The 22,586-nt window shown below is 46.8% G+C and overlaps 1 protein-coding gene across 3 annotated transcripts in view; it reads right to left on the reverse strand.

The window, feature by feature from the left end:
• Positions 1 to 542: 542 nt before the first annotated feature.
• LOC124476039 (dynamin binding protein) overlaps positions 543 to 22,586 on the reverse strand; it is a 41,061-nt gene continuing 19,017 nt past the window's right edge. For 2 of the 3 annotated variants that reach the window (XM_047033009.1, XM_047033010.1), the window contains exons 5-17: positions 10,619 to 10,830; positions 10,355 to 10,454; positions 8,353 to 8,500; positions 6,780 to 6,797; positions 5,260 to 5,459; positions 4,907 to 5,037; positions 4,627 to 4,731; positions 4,385 to 4,513; positions 3,834 to 4,166; positions 3,376 to 3,564; positions 2,961 to 3,159; positions 2,114 to 2,796; positions 543 to 1,944 (exon numbers count right to left, since the gene is read on the reverse strand). In XM_047033009.1, the coding sequence (XP_046888965.1) occupies positions 1,759 to 1,944; positions 2,114 to 2,796; positions 2,961 to 3,159; positions 3,376 to 3,564; positions 3,834 to 4,166; positions 4,385 to 4,513; positions 4,627 to 4,731; positions 4,907 to 5,037; positions 5,260 to 5,459; positions 6,780 to 6,797; positions 8,353 to 8,500; positions 10,355 to 10,454; positions 10,619 to 10,830 (2,633 nt within the window). In that variant the 3' untranslated portion in view covers positions 543 to 1,758. Of the gene's footprint in view, positions 1,945 to 2,113; positions 2,797 to 2,960; positions 3,160 to 3,375; positions 3,565 to 3,833; positions 4,167 to 4,384; positions 4,514 to 4,626; positions 4,732 to 4,906; positions 5,038 to 5,259; positions 5,460 to 6,779; positions 6,798 to 8,352; positions 8,501 to 10,354; positions 10,455 to 10,618; positions 10,831 to 19,143; positions 21,172 to 22,586 lie in introns of those variants that run through there. The other variant, XM_047033011.1, reaches the window with a different exon arrangement.

Here is a 22,586-nt window from a genome sequence, read left to right on the forward strand (position 1 = left end):
TTCAACTTTGCCCATGGTCTGGAGGTCACTGACTTGAAATCAATTCGCATCAATGGGGCAGACTTTGACCAGTAAACATGCCTAGGTTTACTCTACAAATGTGCATGTTTATCGTATATTTCCATTTGAGTCAAACAAATGTTTCTGGCTAATAATATCCTATAGTTTTATTGATTTTATAGATTTTACGCTACAGTTGATCCTGTATTCAGACACCACCTCTATTCTGTATTTGTTAGACACATTTGGCAAAGGAAATTTAGAACAAATGATCACAAATGATCTCCTGGCCCATCCTTCTCAATGCAAGCTGAACACATTTAAGGTATGTATTATATATGTATGACAGTGTGTAAATACAGATTTACAGATGGGTGGGGGAGGATTATATCCTGTAACTGACTGGAATAGGTACTTTTGTGTTTACGTATTTAATATCTATGCAGAATAACATTATCCCTGAAGTAAGCAAGCACCAACAATGTTTTTTTTTGTAGATCAGTAGTAAGGTAGTAGTAGTGAAATGACCCCAAAGTCAATGAGATTTTTCTCAGCTGAGCTGATGTTTTTATTCAAATGAATACAGTGATCACATGACACTGGAGTGCAGAAATACATTGTCAATATACAGTCTTATACGTAAAGGAAGAGGGTAGGGAGAAACCAAAACGTTTCAAAAAGATATCAGTGATCTCACATTCTCAACAACCTTCTTGTTTGCTTCTGCCAAAGGTCAAACCTCTCATCACATGGTTACCCCATCAAACCAGCTGAAGAGATATAGATGTTCAGCCCTCTGGCTTCACACGACATCTGAGGGGGTGCTACAGCAAACCATGCATATGACACTGATCTGTCAACCCAATGAAGACCTGCTTATGCTTCATCTAATACTCTCAGGGCCATGGCCTGTCATTATAACAACACTTTCCTTCTGCTTTCAAAACGGCAGTCACTTTCATAAGAATGCAGTGTCTTTGGTTACTACAGTATTGAAACCCGAATAATATGCCCCAATTTTGCTTAGTACTGTGCTATTTTATAAAATGTACTTGATTAAAAGAACTTACAATAACAGTAAGTAGTGGCATGAGATGGGTGTCTGAGTTGGGGACATGCCCTTGTGTCAGGATGGGGCCAGCACTTAAAAAATACCATATATTCAATACTCCTCACCTAACTTGCAAGAGCCACCCACATACTCTCTAGCGCTCGTTTAAATAGCTCACTCATTCATTACTGTACACTACACAAACTCAACCTTTCTGAAACAGTAGTGCTCTACGGCAACTGCAGGCAGTCTTGGGACCATACTGGAAGTCTGCCAAATGCCCTCCATTATGAGTTATATAATCCTCCTGTGTGTCTCTGCTGAGTCACAGGACTGAGTCACATGACTGTCACGGCATACAAGGGGGAGGCAGGAAGAGAAAGGCCCAGGAAGTAGAAAACTGAAAAAGGTATATAAATATCAAGTCCAACAACTTTCAGAGGAGTAAATCAGCAGCACAAATGAAGTCCAAAAGAAGTTCCACCCCTTCACCAGCAAACTCCACAACAATGCATCCCCTGCTACAGTAAGGCACCAGGCTGGCCAGCTGTCTGTTCACTTCCTTGTTTTGTTTGATCTGGAGGGAGGGAGGCTGTTTAGTCCGGAGAGCACCTTCCCTTGTGGTTGGAGCACTACCGTGGGTGGAGGGTAAGATTGGATGAGGGGGGGGGGGTTACAGTCCCCCCCCTCCCCCCCAGGGAAACTGCTCAGGTGTACTCTGACTTGCGGATGTAGTTGGAGGGGACATAGCCTCTCCGGCCCCCCGCCTCACCTAACCACCACTCGCTGTTGCCATTCATGTCCTGGAACTCCAGGATGCGGACACGCTGATTGGCCGAGATGCTCAGCTCGTTGGCACAACGAGCGCTGAAGGAGTAAATGGCGTAGTAAATCTGAAACACAAAATGATTTTGATTAGCATCTAGAATATACTGAATGTACAGTATACATCTTTCTGAGCATTTTGTACATTTGCAAGCATGGGGGAAGTGCTGTCAATCGGTAATGTGTAACATATAAAAACACAAGTGACTGTAAACACTGAGGTCAGGTCAGTAATACCTGATGGCCATCCAGCTCTGACTCAGGTTCAGGATCTTGCTCGGGCTCTGGTTTGATGTCCTCGTTCCTGGGGTAGGAAGACTTCCTCTGGCCAGCACGATCTCCGTTCTGCCGCTGGTATGAACCGTAGGCCGTGTCTGATTGGCCATGCCTCTGTGAAGGACCCAAACGGCTGCTTTTGTGCGAAGAACAAGAGTCTGTCTCCGAGGAGTCACACAGCTCCCTGGGAGTAGCTGGGCTGGTGTGGCTCGAGTCAATGGAGTCCCTGTGATTGGCTGAATGCCTGTCTGTACTGTCGCTATGACAGGGTGATAGCCGATAGGATGGATCTGAGTAATCCCTGGGAGTGGGGAGGTGTTTGGGCAACGAGTCAATCGCGTAGGTCTGACTGGTGGAATTGCGGTTGGGCGAGGGCGCATCTCTGTAGTGGGCTCTGCGGGATAGGTCCGGATCCTGGCTGGGGCGTGGCGAGGAGTGGCTTGGGGGCGGGGCTGTGGAGAAGCTGACCGCAGCGGTCTCCTGGTTGAAGGTGAGCGTGCTGTTGCTGTTCTGGCGGGAGAAGACGGGGGAGGAGCCTCCGTAGCCCGACTCGTTGGACGACTGGCTCTCGATGGAGACGTCTGAATGACTCCGGCGAGGGTTATAAGGCTTCAGGAAGGAACTGTAAACAAAGCCCTTGCTGACTGCAGGAGACAAGGAACAACAGACAGTTAGCTTCTAGTCGACAATCATAGGCTGTTAGTACTAATTCAAAATCAGATAATTGACTGACACGACCATTGAACAGAATCTCAGTTTCTGGGCTACAAGTCACTCAAAGTATCTGCACATGCAGCTTGCTACTCACCCCCGGTGTCAATAAGCCAGCGGTTGTTACTACCCATGGGGTCCTGCTGCTTGACGACCCCGACGATGTCGCCCTCCAGAACAGACACGTCCAGGTCCTGGGCAGCATTGAAGTTCCTCTCGGCCTGGAAGAGCTTCTCTGGGCCGTAGCGCGCCAACAGGAGAGCACGCTGCTCATCTGTCTGGAGGATGCAGTTGGGCTGAAAGACAAACACAGAGAATCAATCGCCATTTCCTTTTTCCAGATTCTCACTGTGAATTTTGGTGTAAGGGTGTAGTGTAACACAACTTTTCTACATATTTTCTATTATGTATGTCTATTATTATGTATATTTGTATTTGTGTATGTATATTATGACTGTTCTGGTCATGAAGACACAGACCAAGACGGCGTATTGTCCCACAGCAGAACTCACCGGCCCTTGAAGCTGCTTTTTGGAAGTCTGTTTCTCCAGGGTCTTCTTCTCGAAGGGTTTGCGTATGGTCGTGGAGGGTGGCAAGTTCTCTGGACAGAAACTGAAGCTCTGGAGAAGCTGGAGAACGTGACCGTACTGCTCCTGGAACAGGGACACTAGGTTGCCTTCCGTGCCCCCAATACCAGAAAACTGTAGCCAGGTCAAGAAAAACAGAACATACAAATGTTTTTAGAGGTCTTTCTACTGAATGGACAACGGATGAAGAAAAGTTCCTATCTGTCTCTTAACATAAGTACATGGGATATCCCATTTCTTCCACACAACCCACACACAGCCACAAAAGATGCAACCAGGGCGAGAAGAGACTAATGAGGTGAAAAACCTCCACAGCAGAAAAAGACAACCAGGAAGAGGAACCAGGAAGGAAAACCAGGAAGAGGAACCGGCATCTCACTCACCTGCAGGAGCGGCTGCAGCTCCCCTAGTGTCAGCTTGGTGAAGTCTTTCTGGGAGTGGGCGAAGGCCCGCACACAGCCGGTGAACAGCTCCTCGGCCGAGCGGTGGAACTTGGGCAGCTCGTCCAGAAGCTGTGCGTTGAGCGCCTCGTAGTTGTTGCGTGCCGCCTGCAGCTCTTCCTGGACACGGCGGTCCTTGAGGCGCTCGGCGCGCTCCTTGCAGTTGTCGTAGTCCAGCAGCTTGTCGAAGCGCTTCTGGATGAGCTTGTGGGGGCCGGCGAACATCAGCAGGAGCTGGGTGAGGGGGGAGATGACCAAGGCTTCCGTACGCTCCTTCTGCTCAAGGAAAAACAAGAAACATGAACTCACAAGAGACACATTTAGTCTGAAAAGGAATCAACAATTGAAATTTTTAACATCACGTTTAAATCACTATGTAAAATTAATTCACTCAAATGATGCGTTTAGCTCAAAGGATTCATTTTTTTCGTGGTTCTCATTAAATGAAAACAAACGTAGTATAGTGTCGCGTGCACGGCTGAATCTGAACTCACAAAGTGGCTGAACTGCTTGTCGCTGATGCAGCGGTGAGCTCTCTGGAAGTACTCAGGGTCCATCTGACTCCTGTCTGTGTAGATGTCACAGAAACTGATGGCAGCCAACACTTTCACAGACGCCGACTCCTATTGGATAAGACAGACGTCAGTCACGCAGGGGCTGGCCACTGACTCGCAGACCGCCGCGTGGCTGGTGCCATTCAGATGAGGTGAAACGTTGAGTGCGGCGGTGTCCTTACTCGTATGTGCTGCAGGTAGAGAGAGATATCTCTGATGAAGGACTTGATGAGCCTCTCCTGCAGCCGGAACTTCTTCTCTGCCTCGTCGAACGCCTCATCTCTGATCTGAGGAAGCAAGAGGGTAAGATGAGACAACTCATGAGTTTGAAAGGACAGATGTCTCACTCCAGGGGAAAGTTATTCACACAGTGAAGAGAACCACACGGCATATTTTGGTATAAGAAAGGCTCCCGGTCTGAAAAACACAGATGACAAACAGTGGAGGTGTCACATGACCTACCTGAGGAGAGATTCCTGTGAGGTGTTTGAGGTGACTGCTGACACGGTTGGACTTCTTGATGATGGAGTGCATGCTCAGCTTGGAGATCTTGTCTATGAGCGTCTCCTCATCTCCTTTCCTGTACTTCACAACTGGTGACAGAAGGGGGCGCCGTCAGCTCAGCAACCATCTCAAGAATGTCACATTTAGAAACATTCAGGGAGTACATTTGACCAAACAGTCAAGTGTGAGACGATCTATTATCTATCAGCTACAGACTACGTGAAGTTTACATAGGACACAAATATCCCATACCTACACATACATATCATTCATCTACAGACACACACACAATCTCTCTGACTTGGTCTTACCAAGGTCCTTCCTCCTCTTGAACTCGTTGATGTTGACGTTGATCTCTTTAATAGACAGCAGGGCCTTGGCCAGCAGGGGTCTGTCATGGTGGCTGTCTGGCGTGGCGTTCAGAAGCTCCATCAGCAGCAGAGGGTAGCGCATCACCCTCTGGACCGGCTTGATGAGGAAGGAGCCCAGGTTGATGTAGTTGGTCTTCCCCCTGAGAGAGAGGGAGGGAGAGGGAGAGTGAGGGGGAGAGAGGCGGGGTGGACAAGGGAGAGGTGGAGCATGAGAGATGAGCAGGAGAAAAGGCCAGGGAAGGAATGGAGAGTAGGAGAGCGAGGGAGAGGACGTGGGAGAAGAGAGTAGGAGAGCGAGGGAGAGGACGTGGGAGAACAAGGGAGAAGAGAGTAGGAGAGCGAGGGAAAAAAGTTGGATACAGGACAGAGAAAGTGGGAGGGAAGAAAGAATGGAATCATTTGAATGTAACTGTACTGTAAGACCCCTCGTATCACATGAGGTATACCCACTGACTGACATCATTTGGCAGGCCGTTGCCAAGTGATTCGCTACTTGCTGTTACTTAACACATGCCACACCCTCTGACAACAGAGCATTTACCTGCTCACTTGTCTTCAGTACTACCTGCATCAGGCATTACCTTGTTCAAGTAAAATCTGATGGAAAATAATATATTATGTAATATATTTCTTCAGATAATTATACTTTTGATAATTACTTCATGTATAGGGTGTCAGTATGTGTTGAGTGATACAAAACATGAAACCCATTTTCATTTGCTTAGCTTTAAGGCCATCAGCAGTACACAACAGCAAAAAGCAACATTCTTAAAAAAAAGAAAAGTATTATTCTAATAAAGGATCAATATTAATTGAGCAAAATAAATTGAATGTTATTCTGACTGATATCATCATGTTATATAAGTAAAAATGTTTATTTTTAATTGGTTTATGATGTCTTGACATCATGCAAATCACTAACAAAGTTTATAAAGAGAGATGAACTGTAAATGATGCTGAAGTTGCTGCTTAGTTCCACTAGATGGCATTCATTCTGTTCGATGACCAACAACAATCTCTGTTGAGCTCATTAAAAACTGGACCTATGAAGAGGAGGAGAACATCAAGGCAGCCAAAACCATAGCAGCACACACACCACGAGGGGCTGGGGTCAATGCACTTTCAGTTAGGTCAAATGAAAATGCCATTGGCCCAGTCCCTATATAGCATCTCTCACTCTCTCACTCTCTCACTCTCTCACTCTCTCACTCTCTCACTCTCTCTCTCTCTCTCTCTCTCTCTCTCTCTCTCTCTCTCTCTCTCTCTCTCTCTCTCTCTCTCTCTCTCACTCTCTCACTCTCTCACTCTCTCACTCTCTCACTCTAACACCTTCACAGCAAAACCGGGAGACAGAGAAGCAAACACACACAAACACGTTAATAGGGGTTAGTGAGCCATAGGCATGCTGTTTCGACGGTTCTCATGCAGATACCATGGCAACACTCTTTGAGGAAACTTACCACTCGCGATATATGGCCCTGGGATTGGGAAGAAGACAGGGATGGGGAAGGAGAGAGGGATGGGTGGAAAGGTGGAGAGACAGAGAGTGGCAGGAGGAAGAGAGGAGAAAACAGACAAAAGGAATTATAGAAACTGACAGAGCACTGAGGTGTTGGGTCTCTGAGGGTCCAACCCCCTATCTTCTGTAAACCTATATTTTATGGCCTCTGTTTAAGACCCTGTTGAAAACCCTTTTGTTCTTTTGCTAGACTTTTTTTCTTTTTAACATGTTTTGATGCTATTACTTTTGCCCCCTGCTGTGAGATCCTACAAACACTATCCAAGGCGTAGCTTATAGTTTAACGGAAACCTATGAAAACAAAGCGCACCCTGCAGAGTTAATAGGCGGTCATAACCCATGGCAACGTGTGTTGCCGTGGCCTCTTTGGCGGGTTAGCTTCAACCTCGCCGGGGGGCTAACTGTCAAAGTTTAGTAGAGCGTTGAGAGTTTAATACATGGACTTGGGACACTGTTGCTGGTAGGACCTGAGAAAGAGTATAACAGAGCTACTAGGGGAGACACGTCCTCTCTTGAATATCACTGGATCTTTTCAATTCCCACCACAGCGCCAACACAACAGGATCTAAAAAACTTTTGTTTTGGTTTACAGTATGTGTTTTTTGTTGTTGTCTTGTGACGCCCTTGTCACCAAAACCATATCCTTTCGCTCTTGTTTAAGGAAGAGGAGAGTTGACCTTCAAACTGAGCGGGTAGTGGCCAATGAAACACAACACTGGTGAATAAACACACCAGTGTTGGCTCGCGTCCCAGCTAAAGGACAAGGAAGAAAGCAGGCAGGGCGCATTCTTAGACTGCTCAACATTACTGCAGTGTGAGGAGACTGACAGATCCCCCTTGCTCTGGAGGGACCCACTGTGTGTGTCAGTGGGTAAAAGTACAGTATCGGTTAGACGCCCATCTCTGAAGCTGTGTCGTGCGCGCCACATATTTTGTGATTCAACCTTGTATGACAAGTTTTCACAGCGTTAAAAGTAACTCGGCTAACCTCCAAACAAGGACCAGGCAACTACCACACCCTTTATAATTCTACACCTGGCCTGAACTGTGCCACTGTTTACCTTTCAATGAAGCAAGATGTTTCCAGATAACAACAGTTTCGATTACCTTCCTTTCAACAAAAAAAACTAAAAACTAGATAGCCGATAAAATATCGAAGTCAATATTTGACTTTCCAAGGATTATACAGTACAGTCTACCATGGTTAGAAGTCACTTCTTGTTTGTTTTCATGCTCGACAAAGTTACACACACGCATGCCTTTACTGTAGTCACTCAGATGCACTAAGCATTGTCAAACACTAAAACAAATTAGTGCTAAATCGTACATAGTTTGGTAGACTTCAGATTAAAGTTACAAGATGCCATCGTGAATTTCTTCCAACCTCCACACCCGAGCCTTAACGATATTACGAACATCAACACCAAAATTGTTTCCGACGAGCGGGTTCACGTTGGCAGTTGGTGAAACTCACAGACTGCACCTTTAAGAAGTCTAGACCATCAGGTATCTACCTCAGCTTCTCTAAGCACTCCAGCACATGTCTCTGGATGTTCTCGTCCTTCTCGTAGGTCTCCAGGAGGGAGATGGCATCGTCATGGTTCTGGCAGTAGATCTTATACACCTCCTCTAGTTCAGTCTTGGAGTCTAAGAAGACTTTGCCTGGTGAGAGAAACGACAGAGTCGAAAAAAAATCAGCTTTATATTTTGGGTTTCTGACCTTTACGGTCAGAAAACATACAGAAGGACACGCAAGATAAATATGGGTTTAGGATTAAAGCGTGTAAGCAATACAGGAAGCCATACAGTGCCCTCCAAAAGTATTGGAACAGTGAGGCGAATTCCTTTATTTTTGCTGTAGACTGAAAACATTTGGGCTTGACATCAAATAATGAACGTGAGACCAGAGATCAACGTTTCAGCTTTTATTTCCAGGTATTTACATCAGGATCTGATGCACAACTAAGAAAATATCACATTTTGTTTGAATCCACCCATTTGTCATGTGATCAAAAGTATTGGAACAGATATACTTAAAACATATTTAAGTGAATAAGACTTAATATTTAGTTGCAAATCCTTTGCTTTCAATAACTGCAGCAAGTCTGTGACCCATTGACGTCACCAAACTTTTGCATTCTTCCTTTTTGATGCTTTCCCAGGCTTTCACTGCAGCCTCTTTCAGTTGTTGTTTGTTTTGTGGGGTTCCTCCCTTCAGTCTCCTCTTAAGCAGGTAAAATGCATGCTCTATAGGGTTTAAGTCTGGAGATAGACTTGGCCAGTCTAATACCTTCCATTTCTTGCCCCTGATGAACTCCTTTGTTGTTTTGGCAGTGTGTTTTGGGTCGTTATCTTGCTGCATGATGAAGGCTCTGCCAATCAGTTTGGTTGCATCTTTCCTTAAATTGGCAGACAAAATGTTTCTGTAGACTTCCGAGTTCATTTTGCTGCTGCCATCATGTGTTACATCCTCAATGAAGATTAATGAGCCCGTCCCAGAAGAAGCCATGCAAGCCCAAGCCATGACATTACCTCCACCGTGTTTCACAGATGAGCTTGTGTGTTTGGGATCATGAGCAGTTCCTTTCTTTCTCCAAACTTTAGCCTTTCCATCACTTTGGTAAAAGTTAATCTTTGTCTCATCAGTCCATAAAACTTTGTCCCAGAATTTTTGAGGTTCATCTCTGTACTTTTTGGCAAATTCCAGCCTGGCCTTCCTATTCTTCTTGCTAATGAGTGGTTTGCATCTTCTGGTGTAGCCCTTGTACTTTTGTTCATGAAGTCTTCTGCGAACAGTAGATAGTGATACCTTCACTCCTGCCATCTGGAGGTTGTTGCTGATCTCACTAACAGTTGTTTTAGGGTCTTTCTTTACAGCTCTCACAATGTTTCTGTCATCAACTGCTGATGTTTTCCTTGGTCTACCTGTTCGACGTCTGTTACTTAGTACACCAGTAGTTTTCTTCTTCTTCAGGACATTCCAAATGGTTGTACTGGCTATGGCCAATGTTTCTGCAATGGCTCTGATTGATTTTCCATCTTCTCTAAGACTCACAATTGCTTGTTTTTCACCCAAAGACAGCGCTCTGGTTTTCATGTTGTTTTCACCTCTGAATACAGTCTGCATAGACAAAACCTATCTTACCCAATCTGAACCTGAGTGTAGACATTCAGTGGTATTTATTGATTAAATAATGTATGTAATAGGACACACCTGGGCAACAAAACACACCTGTCAGTCACATGTTCCAATACTTTTGCTCACGTGACAAATGGGTGGGTTCGAACAAAAAGGTGATATTTTCTAATTTGTGCATCAGATCCTGATGTAAATACCTGGAAATAAAAGCTGAAACGTTGATCTCTGGTTTCACATTCATCGTTTGATGTCAAGCCCAAATGTTTTCAGTCTACAGCAAAAATAAAGGAATTGGCCTCACTGTTCCAATACTTTTGGAGGGCACTGTATCTCGCTGATTGAAATGATTCCCCTTAGTGTAGCCCTGAAATGCTAACCAATAGAGTCAGTGTCCTGGAGGTTCTTCAAGAGGCGTCGCGATAAGTCGATCACAGAGTTAATGTTGCCGAAGAGGCCCTCAAAGTCCACATTTTGCACCTGCAGGAAGGGGAAACATGCATTAACACACAAAAATGAAATCAAGAATTCCAAACCACTTTGCTAAACTAGGTAACTGCAACCAATAAAACCTCAAACATCTTCCAGTACATGTCCAAATAAACCCCTTTATCCTCCCCTGTCCGCCCGACCACCGGGGTTACCTGTTTGCGCTGGAGCGGATGGATGATCTCTTTGACGCACATCTGCAGGTCCTTGATGTAGTCTGTCTCCGTCTGCAGCAGCTCCTCCACCACCTTGGCTCTCTTCTCCAGCATCCTCTGCTCGGGGTCCTCCGTGGCGGCGAGCGGCGGCGTGACGGAACACACCGGAGCAGGCTCCAGGGGCTTGGGCTGCGCCGGCAGCAGGGTCATGTCTGAGGGAAGGAGGAGAGAAAGGTTCAAATGTCCAGTCTGGCTTTGAACGAGTTCCAACACGCTATCCCAAGCTTGGCTTACGTATACAATACTACCCTGAGATAGTTATAAAGAGAAAAGTGGATCACAGTTTCACACAATATAAGCGAGGATTAACAAACATTTCGGGAGTATCCATGATACACAAATGGCTAACCTAGCCTAAGGAGCAATTCCACCAGACTCTTTATAACTAATATAAATGTACATGTTCTAAAAAAACATTGAAGCCCTTCCAAAAGAGGTTTAGTCTCTAGTCATGTCTGGCCAGTCTTTGATCAGTGGCTCTGTTATCACTAGTGGGCCTGTCTCTGGAGTGCCCAGGACGAGAGGGAGAGCCTGGTTCACGCACCGCTGGACCCCGTCAATGGGCTGTGGACTGGAGTGGACTCAACTCTTTTGTCTCACGCACAATGGACTGTGACAGCAACAAGAGAGATACGGCCTCTCTGGGATGGAGGAGATAGAGGAGAGGAGGAGGACGGGTCGAACGACAGGGAGATGGACAGGACTGGAGAGAGAGAGGCCGACAATGGAAGGTGACAGCGGCTTGAGAAATATGGCTTTGCTTTTGGAGGCATTCACTGGTGTGTGTGTGTTCCATTACAACCATCCCGGCAACGGGAATTGGGGTGAATGAGGTTAAGCCTAATCAAAGTCATTATCCACCAGCAGCATCTGTCTTGGGACCACATATGATGTCATTCAGACAGTGCCAATGGCGCACATCGGGGTAAAAAACCACACCACCACACACACCCACACAAAAAGGTGCATGAAGTCACATTGAGGATTGTGCTGCCGTAAACCATGTGTGTTTATTATGGGATGGCATTTACGTCGGAGGAGATCACGGCAACGGAGTCGTTCCTCAGTGAGTGCTCAAGGCCCTGGCTGGGGTGCAGATTAGCTCGGTCCACATATGCCTTCTCTGTTCCTGGCCTGCTGTAGAGGGGGTCTGTCTGATCCCTTGGCCACCTGCCCTCTGCCCTTCTCCCCACCGCTACACACAACACACACACACACATGGTGCTCCACAAGGCTTAGCAGAGTCTGAGCTCTTCTCATATGCTCTCATCTCCTCCTGTTATTGGCTCTTTTCCCCCTGAGGACTTCGACGTCTTGAATTGATGAGAACTCAAAAGAGCCGAAGAAGTCGTCCCCCAGTTTCTGCTCCCGGCCGAGAGAGGTAGGGAGCAGGCGATGAAGGAGAGGGATGTGTTTAAGGACACAAAGGAGGGGGGAAGGGGGGGGGAATTAGGCCTACATGCGTTTGAGGCGGGGTAGGAAGAGCTAATTAATCGGTTAATTGGTATCCGACTCCGGTCATTCCCACGCTGAAGGTCCTCTGCACACATCCATACATCATATGCTCCACTTCTCATGGTTAAATATGCAGCTATTTGCAACATAAGCCCCGAAGCTGCTTACCCACACCCACACACCACCCACACACACCACACACACACACACCCCCCCCCCCCCACACACACACACACCCCACACACACACACACCCCCTCACATGCGCACACACATACAATGACCCACTTCTCTCCGCTGGAATTCCACTTGTTCTATTGAGGACTGTGGGACACACACACACGCCACACTCCTTAGACAGGTGCATGAATGTGCCCACCCCCCCCACACACACACACGCGTGTGTGTACATACACACAGAAACGGGTGTCTACATCTAAAGACAGCTGAAAAATTTCCATCACAATGGCTTCTAGCAAGAGTGTAGCAGGTGTAACAGGCTCTGTGACATGGCTGCTATCTCTCTGAGTCAACCACGCTGGCCTCACCAGAGGAAACAGCTGTGGAGGGGTGACTCAATCACAGCCACCAAACACCATGTGCATCAGACACTTAGTCACTGGTTTGTGCTCGCTAACCCCTCAGTACAAAGGCCAACAGAACGAGGAGTGTCCCTGTATCCCTATGTCATTGCCCCGAGCGGCTGGGTTTCATTGTGGACACACTTGAATCCATTGGAGTCAGTGGGATGTTTAAGGGACAGCGGGAGCAGGGCTAACAGTGCTGCAAGGGAGGGCAACAATCAGTGATGTACAGTGTCCTTCCGTCTCTCCGCTGTCTTCGTGGTACAAGCAATGTGCTGGATGTGTGTATGTGTATCGTACATTTGAGCTTGTGTCCTTTTGTGTTTGCAGCGTGTGTGACACAGCCTACTGATTCTTGGAGGTATGTTGTGCGAGTTTGTGTTCGCACACACACACAAAGGCCCTTGTGTGGAGTGGAAGTAATTGCTTGTGGCATTGTTTGGTTGTCCTGAACAGTCCCGGCCCCAGACCCTCTCTGGGTTCTCATGGGGGGGGTACCATGCCATGTCCCGGGGGGCAACAGGAAACCCAGGGGGGTCCCAGAGGAGGGGGCGGTGGCATGAGGGTCAATGATGAGCATACACACATGTACACACACGGTTTCCATGGATGACCAAACTGTCAACAGAAGATCAGAGATACAACTTGGAGGCTACTTCTCAAGGTGCCGATGGTCATCAACAATCAAAACGTTTTTCTTTCCCTGTATGTTCTCCTGTGTCAAGACTTAATCCCACAACAGAGCAGAGGACTATCTGTTAAGTCAATGTACCTGAGACATAATGTGTAGAGATGTGTTCACCTGCCAGTGGAGTCCTCTTAAAGACATAATAATCAACCAGCATAAATATCAGTTTTGACCGCTAATGAGGTTTTTATCTAAATGAATCCATAGGATCCCCTGCAAATACCCATAAAGGCAACAAAAGCATTGAACCAGATATCAAAAATAGCTCAAAAAGTATGTAAGAACACACCCAATATGGCATGCATGCTCTTTCTGTATTACTAATAACTTGGGTTGCTGAATCAACACAATTGAGCAAGAGGGACTTTCTTCAGATAGGCCTCGAGTTTCATAAGTCAACAAGGAAAGAGAGAATGATAAGGCACACAGTGTTAACAATTAAGATGGGTTGGAAGTAGTCAGACAAAAGTCCATCTAAGCTCCCCTGGATCATACAGCTTTTTGGTGTGAAGACCAAGACATTGTTTTGATAAGACCTAAAAATAACTCGCCAGCACACTTGAAAACCATTAACTGTAAGCTGAGACAAATGAGATAACTTAAAAACAAACAAAAAAGTCAAGTTTTTTGGAGGCATTCAGTAGCAGATATTGACTTCCAACAGTATGAGAAGGAGAGATGGAGAAAGAAAAGTTGGGGCCTTGAAGCCCTCACCCACCTTGGCTGTGCACACACCCTTCCTCCTCTCTGCCCCCTACACACACACACACACACACACAAAGGTTCAAAACACGCCCGTCAGTCCAAGGTAGTCGAACATGCAGAGCCAGTGTAAAGTCCCATTGATGGAGCTCTCTGAACGGCCCTATGTCCGTCTCGGTGCCTTCTCCATTCTGGAGCCAAATTACCATGAGAATGGATGGAAGCCACCATGATCACATACACACACCCCAGTGGACACAGTCATCCCCAGCTCACACTAAAAGCTGGAACTGGATCACTGATGCTGACGAATGATGTGTGTGTATGTGTGTGTGTCACCACCAGCCGTATGAACATGTGGATGTACCACACCCAAATACACTAAAACTGTCATTGTTTGAATGCATCAACCAAACACACATTATGCACATGCACTCAATCCAAGCCCCGGAAATCTGGCTTAACTTTCCAAGTATCAGCATAAAATGTGCTGGAAGAAACTAGAACCCATAACGGAATCTAGGCAGAACTTGAACTTACATGGACCCAGTGATTAGAAGCAGAGGAACATTGTTGGAGGATGGGAACCTTTGGTTGAGTCCCAGTCTGCTCCATGTTTTCATCTCAGCTGACAACAAGCCAGGCCCCTCCCGTTCACAGACTGAACATCAACAACTTTGAGGACCCCTTAGTGAACACAGCCTCAGCCCTCTTCTTTCCTAGCTACCTCTTTCCCTCCCTGTCACTCTCTAAAGACGGTCAGGATGCAGGATTTAGGGCAAAAGTCAGATTCAATTTTTCAAGACTTATCTTACTTACTTTATCTTACAAAGAACAGCTAAGGACCACACCCTTACATTGAGGACCTGTGGTTGTAAACATTGTTGTTTATGAACATGCACCAGTTCCTGGTTGACTTATGACTTTAACTATGATGGACTCTGAACCAACCAAGTCATATCTGTGCTGAGGGGTTTGAACTGAGTGGAGTCTGTCTCTCTCTCTGAGCCCAGAGACACAGAGAGAGAGACAGAGAGGGAGACAGAGACACACAGAGAGAGAGACAGAGAGGGAGACAGAGAGGGAGACAGAGAGAGAGAGAGAGAGAGAGAGAGAGAGAGAGAGAGAGAGAGAGACAGAGAGACTAAGGTCAGACACAATCAGCGCTGTGTGTGTGCTCGGCCCAAAGTTCACACAAGAATGCCCCGTTGCCGTGGCTACGCTAATAGCAGGGCCCCTCTTCATATCAAGCCAAGCTTTAGAGAGCAGGGAGCCGCCTTATAGACGCTGGCATTGGGGAAGAGTTTATACAGGCTGTTTGTGTCATGCAGGCTGCAACTTGTAAGAACCACATGAAGATCACTGACTGAGCTACAAACATTATCATACACCTACAAAACTTAACTGAGCAACATTAGTACTCAATTTACTGTGGTTTCCTTTCGCATTCTCTTTTAATGAAAACAAATGACATTTCCGTGTTCTATGTTTCTTTCTGCCGTGCACTAAATAAACAAACCTAACTGTGCACGTTTTCTAAGTCCAACAATGCGTTCACCTATCTGTCACTTTCAGCAGAACAAACAGTAAGACAGGAGACAGGCGTGGAAACCTCTCTACAATACTGATACAGACCTTCCCCAGAGGGACAGCTCTGTTCCTCTGTTTACTCTGACAGGTCAAAGGTCAATGGTCACATTCCTGCTCCCTGGTTGACCTCTCTGTAACCCCCCCCCCACACACCACCACTAACAGCAGCAGGGACCACTGGTACGATATACTGTAAATCCCCCAAACTGGATACCAGAAGTTGTATTCCATATTCTTGGAAACTCAAAAAATGAAACTATGCACATGCTACCAATAATAGCAAAAAGACATCTGTGTTTTGTGGTCTTGAATACAAGGCCTTTGTTTTAAAAGACTTACAGCCACCTTCTTATTTCCAAGTTGTGAGTGGAGCGAGATCCAAGATCAGGGCTTGGAATTCCAAGTGGGCACAGACCGTGGAAGCGTTGAATGAAGCAGCTTCAACACAGTCCCTCAAGACGGCTCCTCTCTTTCTGTCCCTGCGCTGAAGAATTTGTCATTTGTGGACTTCAAGTATGCTTAGCATATGCGCATGGAGACACAACATTTGCTAATTGGAAGAGCCATTGCATGAAATCAGGACAATGGTCCAATTAATCATGACTGGTGATGAAGCTATGCAGATTCCAGTGATTCACACAACACTCAGTGGAAACAGTGAAACCTTAGTTTAATCAAAACATTCCAGTGGACCAAAACAGTGATCAAAACACCTGTATGTAGTAGTCACTGTAGATGACCTGATAACAATAGACACAATCATGCAAGGCCCTGATTTAAACGACCTGTTTGGGTAATATGTCCCAGGTAACCCTAATCAAAGGGTATAGCTCAGTGTGACTTGATCAACACCATCTCCTGTTATTTTCAACTGTGCATGTTTAATTGAGCACCCTGCTTGCTCAACCCCCATCTCACCGAGCAGGTTCGGGTGCTTTTCTCTTAGCTCCTGCTTGAAAAGGAAATCTCCTCACATGCCAAGTATGCAACTACAAATACGACTATAGCCTGTCAAAGGCAGTGTGTCGTCATTCTTTACCATGACCGTTTCATCAGCAGACTCTTGTCCAACCAGGTCCACTTCACTGGCTCTGTTGGTGGGGGATAATACTCAGGTCCTAACTCATCTCTTTCCCACGGCAAAGTCTTTGTGAAAACATTGATGATAAGATCAAGTTTTTCGAGTGCTGGGGATTTTGTTTTTGCTGAGATAATTTAAATGTTGAAATGTGTCTGTATAGTATTGATGTGTGTGTGTGTATTGGAATGAAAACTACTTGAGTTGCACCGCTGCACTGCAATTTAATGTACAACAATCCCTGTACTGCTTTTACTGTGAGTCTCATATGTCTAAACACTTCCATCACAGGGGAGAAATTCCATATTGAGCGCCACTAAGCTCCTTGCCACAAAAACAGCACACGGGAAATTCTACATTCACAGCTCCTATTATAAATGGTCCATTTGCCCACAGCACTCTGCAAAACCGCAGCGTTCGGAATGTCCGAATCACCTGTCCATTCATGACACCTGCAACACCGTCACCCGACAAGGAACCAATCACCATGCAACTGGCACCGTGGTTGTCACTGTGCTAAGGGTCACTGTGACGGCAGCGAGCGGAGCTCAGGATAAACCAATGAGAGAGCGGTGTCAGGGGTGTGGGCTTAAGTGGCTGTGAGGGAGGCCTGGAGAGCCCGCTGCAGAGTTGGCGTTTGTGCCGGAAGGGTTCGGCCAAGTTTCTGACCTACATTAGCTGGTTAATTCCGTCCTCAGCTCATGACCTGGGTCTCCTGGTGTGCCAGGCTGGGTACTGCTGAAGAACGCTGCCAGAATGTTGTGTAAAGGTTGTCAAAGGGTTTCCCTTCTTAATCACCCCCCCCCCACACACACACACACACTTCACTGCCCACCAGAAGCAGCAGCTGCTTAAGGATTACAGGCAGCAGCAGCAACAGGCACCTCAATAGACTGACACACACACACACACACTTCCAAGAGGTCTGAGAGCATTACGTTGGCCAGCTGGTTGAACTTATCACCATCTCAACAACAGCGTTCATAAAATGCAAGAATTATCAAGGTTTATAAATCTGACTATGTCTGATGCTCCACTGTACTGTACTGGTACAAATAACCTTCTATTCTTCTTTTCCATTTTTTCTCTTTACACACGCCTCAACGTCATTGAATGAGAGAGGAAACCTAATAAGCCGCACAACCAAATCAAAACTGGACAATCAAATGCTTTACTCGGTTAAGAATACTGAGCAAGCACAAAACACTTTAATGAGATTAAAGCAGGACAAGACAATAGAAAAATGTGTGTGTGTGTGTGTGCGTGTATATGACCTCATCCCTGTAGTGAGCCAGACAACCAGTCTGGTCTCTCCGTGAAGGAGTCACCCTGGTGCTGGCTGCTGCCTGGCACAACCTCCTACACCTCCTCACTATGCTGACGGTGGGGATTAGTGGTCTCCCCCTCGGAGGAGGGGGGACAAGTGGTCAGTGTGTGTGTGTGTGTAGAAGTGTGGGGGGGGCGGGGGTTGTAGGGCGCCACCTGCTTCTTCTCAGACACAATGAAGTTCAGAGGAGTGCTGCCCTGCACCATGCAGAGAGAGAGAGAGAGAGAGAGAGAGAGAGAGAGAGAGAGAGAGAGAGAGAGAGAGAGAGAGAGAGAGAGAGAGAGAGAGAGAGAGAGAGAGAGAGAGAGAGAGAGAGAGAGAGAGAGAGAAGGGGAGGGAGTTTTGTTGCAAAATCACAAAACATCTTCAGTTGCCATTATACTGTGACAGTGATGGAATTTCAGTCATAAACTACACCCAAACAGACAATGAACCCCTGATGGAAATGCTCAATATGAAAGAAAACTGAAAGGAAAACATTTTTTCAAGAGGGCATTTCGAAAGACAGAAAGAACAAAAAATAGGCAACAAAACCAAGAACCCACAAAACCCGCCAGGCAGGTTCCTCCGCCTACATGTTCACCTTTCAGAGAATCGACGATACCGCCACTTACACACACACACACAAACACACACATTCACGCACACACACACAGCAGGAGACAGACAGACTCCTGTTTGACAGACACATGCCTGTAAAGTCAGTTAGCGCCTGAACACTCAGCATTTCCAACCTCCCTAGCATTGATTGGCAACCGTCCTAAGTGCTTGTAGAGGTCAAAGCCCAAGCATAAACATTGAGACACTGGGGACTATGGGAGACAAGCACACTTGGATATGATCCCCTCAACTCTTCCCATGATCCACTTATGTATTGATTGAGACCATGGAAGAGTATTGTCCCAGCCCTCGACCATGATGCAACCCAATGGATGGATGAGCTGGCATTGGGTGATAGATGGTCCATAACAAAACATCTAAACATACAGTAAGCTTGCACTAAATATTGAAGTGGGAACTGAATACTATGTCCATCACCCACCTTGTACTTTTTCTTGGTTCTGCTTCCTGTTGATGGCAAAATCGGACTTTCGGAGAGAGCTAGGGGCCGTCTTCCTGTAGAAGCTGTTCCGATCCAGAGAACCCAGGTAAACAGGCTTCCTTCCCCTTCTTGGTTTCCCACCAAAGCTCCCTGGCTCTTCAGGACCATGTCTACTCTCCTCAGCGGGGTCACGGGTACGAATCCCAGGGTCTTCATAGGACCGCTGTTCTCTGACTGGTCGCTTATGGATCTGGTCCTGGATCCAGTCTTCACAGTGGGATCTCTTGCCTTTATCTGGGTAGTCGACATACTGGGAGTCCAGTGATATGGTTCTCAGGTCCCGGAACTGGTCTCGCGCCTTGCGGTCAAAGCGGTCTTCCTCGCTACGGTCGTAATCACCTTTATCCCTGCGGTCGTAGCCATTCTCGTTCCTCTGGACATAGCGGTCCTTTCCTTTGCGGTCAGCGTAGTCCTCCTTTCTACGATCATAATAGCCATCCTTTTCTCTGGGGTCAAAGCGGTCCCTCCCTTTGTGGCTGTTGTGGTCTTGGTCTTCCTCCATACGGTCATAACCACTCCTTTCTTTGTTGTCGTATTGGTCCTCTGGCCAGGGGTGGTCCTTATCCTTGTGGTCATAGTGGAGGCCTTTCTTCTGCTCATAACCATCCCTGTCCTTGTAGTAGTAGCGGTCCTTGTCTTTACGGTCACAGGGTTCCTCCGCTCTGCGGTCGTACTGCTCCTTACCTCTGCGCTCGTCTCGGTGAAGGTCCTCTTCTCTACGATTGTGGGGCTCCTTTTCTCTACGGTCACGCTGGCTCCTTTCTTTGCGGTCGTAGTAATCCATGTCGTTGCGGTCATAGTGGTCATCTTTGCGATCGTAGTAGTCAAACTCTCTGCAAGTGTAGTGGTCTTTCTCTTTGCGGCTGTAGTGGTCATCTCGTCTGTGGTCATACTGTTTCTTCATGTCATAATGTTCCTGCCTTTTGCGGTCATAGCGGTCTTCATCTTCGCGGTCATAGTGGTCTTGATCCCTACGGTTGTACCTGTCCTGCTGATCATACCCATTTGGCTCCTTGTGGCCCTTGCTACCGTAACGGTCATGTTCATAATACTCCTTCTCCCGGTAGTCTTGGCTTCTGCGGTCATATGTGTCCCTTTCTGTGTGATTGTACCTCTCCTGAGTTCTGTGTTCATCGTTGTAGTCCATTTGCTGTGTCTCTCCATTGTGGGCCTGGTAGTTGTAGTCCTCAGGCCCTTGGTAGAAGCAGTGCTTGGCTTTCCAATCCTGCGCTCTCCTCAGGCCCAAGTGGCCATCCTCTGACCCTGGGTGGAAATAAAGGTCCCTGCTTTGAGGCCTAGTTTCCTTGAAAGCAACCCTTTCTCGGTCTTCATATTCCCAGCTAGGTTGGTGGCAGACATTCTCTTGCCTCCCATGGGCTTGGGTCTCCCATTGGACGGGCCATGGGGCTGGCACATGTCCTGGGCCTGGCATTGGACCTCCGTGGACAGCCATTGGCCCACCAGGACCCATCATCATTGCAGGAGGAGGAGGACCAGCAACTAGCCTGTACCCTGGATAACCAACCACCTGTTGTTGTTGCTGCTGCTGCTGCTGCATCTGGAGATGGTGTAATTGCTGGAGCTGTTGAAGACGAACCATCCTCTCCCTCTCCTTGGCCCAGCCCGTGTCACCGAGCTCCTCCACACTCTTGCCCCTCCTCACAGGGACCCCGGCGGCAAGGTTCCAGTCCACCGGTCCAAACCCGGCTGGGGGCCCCAGAACTACTTGACCTTTCATTGTTGTGAGTCCCACAACAGCTGTGCCAGCGCTGCCGTTGTTTGTTTTCCAAAGTTCCGACACTCTCCCGACTACCTGCTCAAACGCTCACATTCCAGGGCACGGCGTCGCGAGACACTCCACCTGTCAGACATTCTCTCCTCAGCTCAGTGTTTCTCTCTCTGTGTGCTTCTCTCACGGTCGCCTGAACAGGACTGCCAAGCTGAAGCGCCTCCCAGCTCTGTGTGAAACTTCAAACTCCCCCTCCCCCCGCAGACGGCACTACGAATCGCTGGCAGGAGGAGGGGGAGGGGCGGAGGAGGGGAAGGAGGAGGGGCCACCCCCGGGTTAATGATCGAGCCGAGTCACATGAGTGGAGGATCACACAGTGGGGTCCCTCCCAGCGTCGGTATTGGTCGGCTGCTCTGTTTGCAGGAAAACAGCCTGGCCGGAGCAGATTTCCTCTGGAGACTGACTTTTCTAAAAATGCCTTTGAGGTGTTAGGGACTTGGCATTGAGCAACTTCCACAACAATCCTTCCTCATCCCCCCACTCTCCTTTAATCTATTTTCACACCCTTTTGTTTTCGTCCCACCAACACACTTTGACAGTCCACAAACCCTCTGCACAATTAGCTTCAACAACTTTTTTCTTTTTTTTAAGCTAATGTTTGATACACACCAAAGTATGATGGGTTCATTTGAAGCAGGTCTGATTACAAACATTTTGAAGTTTATTGTACACAGGTTGCGGAAATACAAGCTGTGTTTTGCCCTACTTTTAGAGTCAAAGAATAAGTTCACACATGAGCAAATTCACTTACTTTCATTGAAAACAGGGAGAGAGAGAGAGAGGGAGAGAGAGAGACACAGGGCTGATTGTGCTAGAGTGTATGGTGTACTGGAAAAGTAGCTGCTCTCTCTCTACAATGAGCTATTGTTGAGGGCCGTCCCCAGACTCTGGGGCAGTCGTATCTTGTAGTGGGAGAAACCCCATGTCTATTCAGAAGGCTGCAGTGTAGTGTATCTCCTCCACACCCCCACCCTCCTATCAAAGAGCCAATTATAAGACGGACCACAGTTTAAAGCCCCCCCCATACTAGCACACACAAACGCATATGAACACAAACAAGTGCATGCACACAAACACAAACACACACACAAAGAATGACTTTTTTTTTTATCGCTTTGATCTATATTACTTGATAAGTCAAGCAAATTAACTTTAATCAAACTTTCTAGAATCTTTATCTGAAAAGTATTCCAATGCCCTACTATAAATCTACCCGTTGGAAAATATATAGTTATATATTAAAAGACAAATTTAAGCCTTTCATAACAAAACCTAATATAAAGCCTGCAAACTTTCCTAACCCTAACATTTACTGGTTTGTGATTAGCTAGTCACACTATACTGAAATAATGTGTTTTTTTATTACATAATTCTGTTAATTATCAATGTTGAGGATCTCACCTTTCAGAACACTCCAGACCAAAACTGTGTTTGTGTTTTCCTACTCCAGGGACAGTAGCTACAACATTCCGACAATAATCTGTTTCCATTTCTGGCTCAGAACTGTATTTCCACAGATGTACTTGTACAGTCTTCCCAGAACGGCAGTCTGAACACAAAAAGCTCTCAAACTCTATTATGAGTGTGGTTGAGT

The sequence above is a fragment of the Hypomesus transpacificus genome, chromosome 13, assembly GCF_021917145.1.
Source record: "Hypomesus transpacificus isolate Combined female chromosome 13, fHypTra1, whole genome shotgun sequence".
Classification (NCBI taxonomy): Eukaryota; Metazoa; Chordata; class Actinopteri; order Osmeriformes; family Osmeridae; genus Hypomesus; species Hypomesus transpacificus.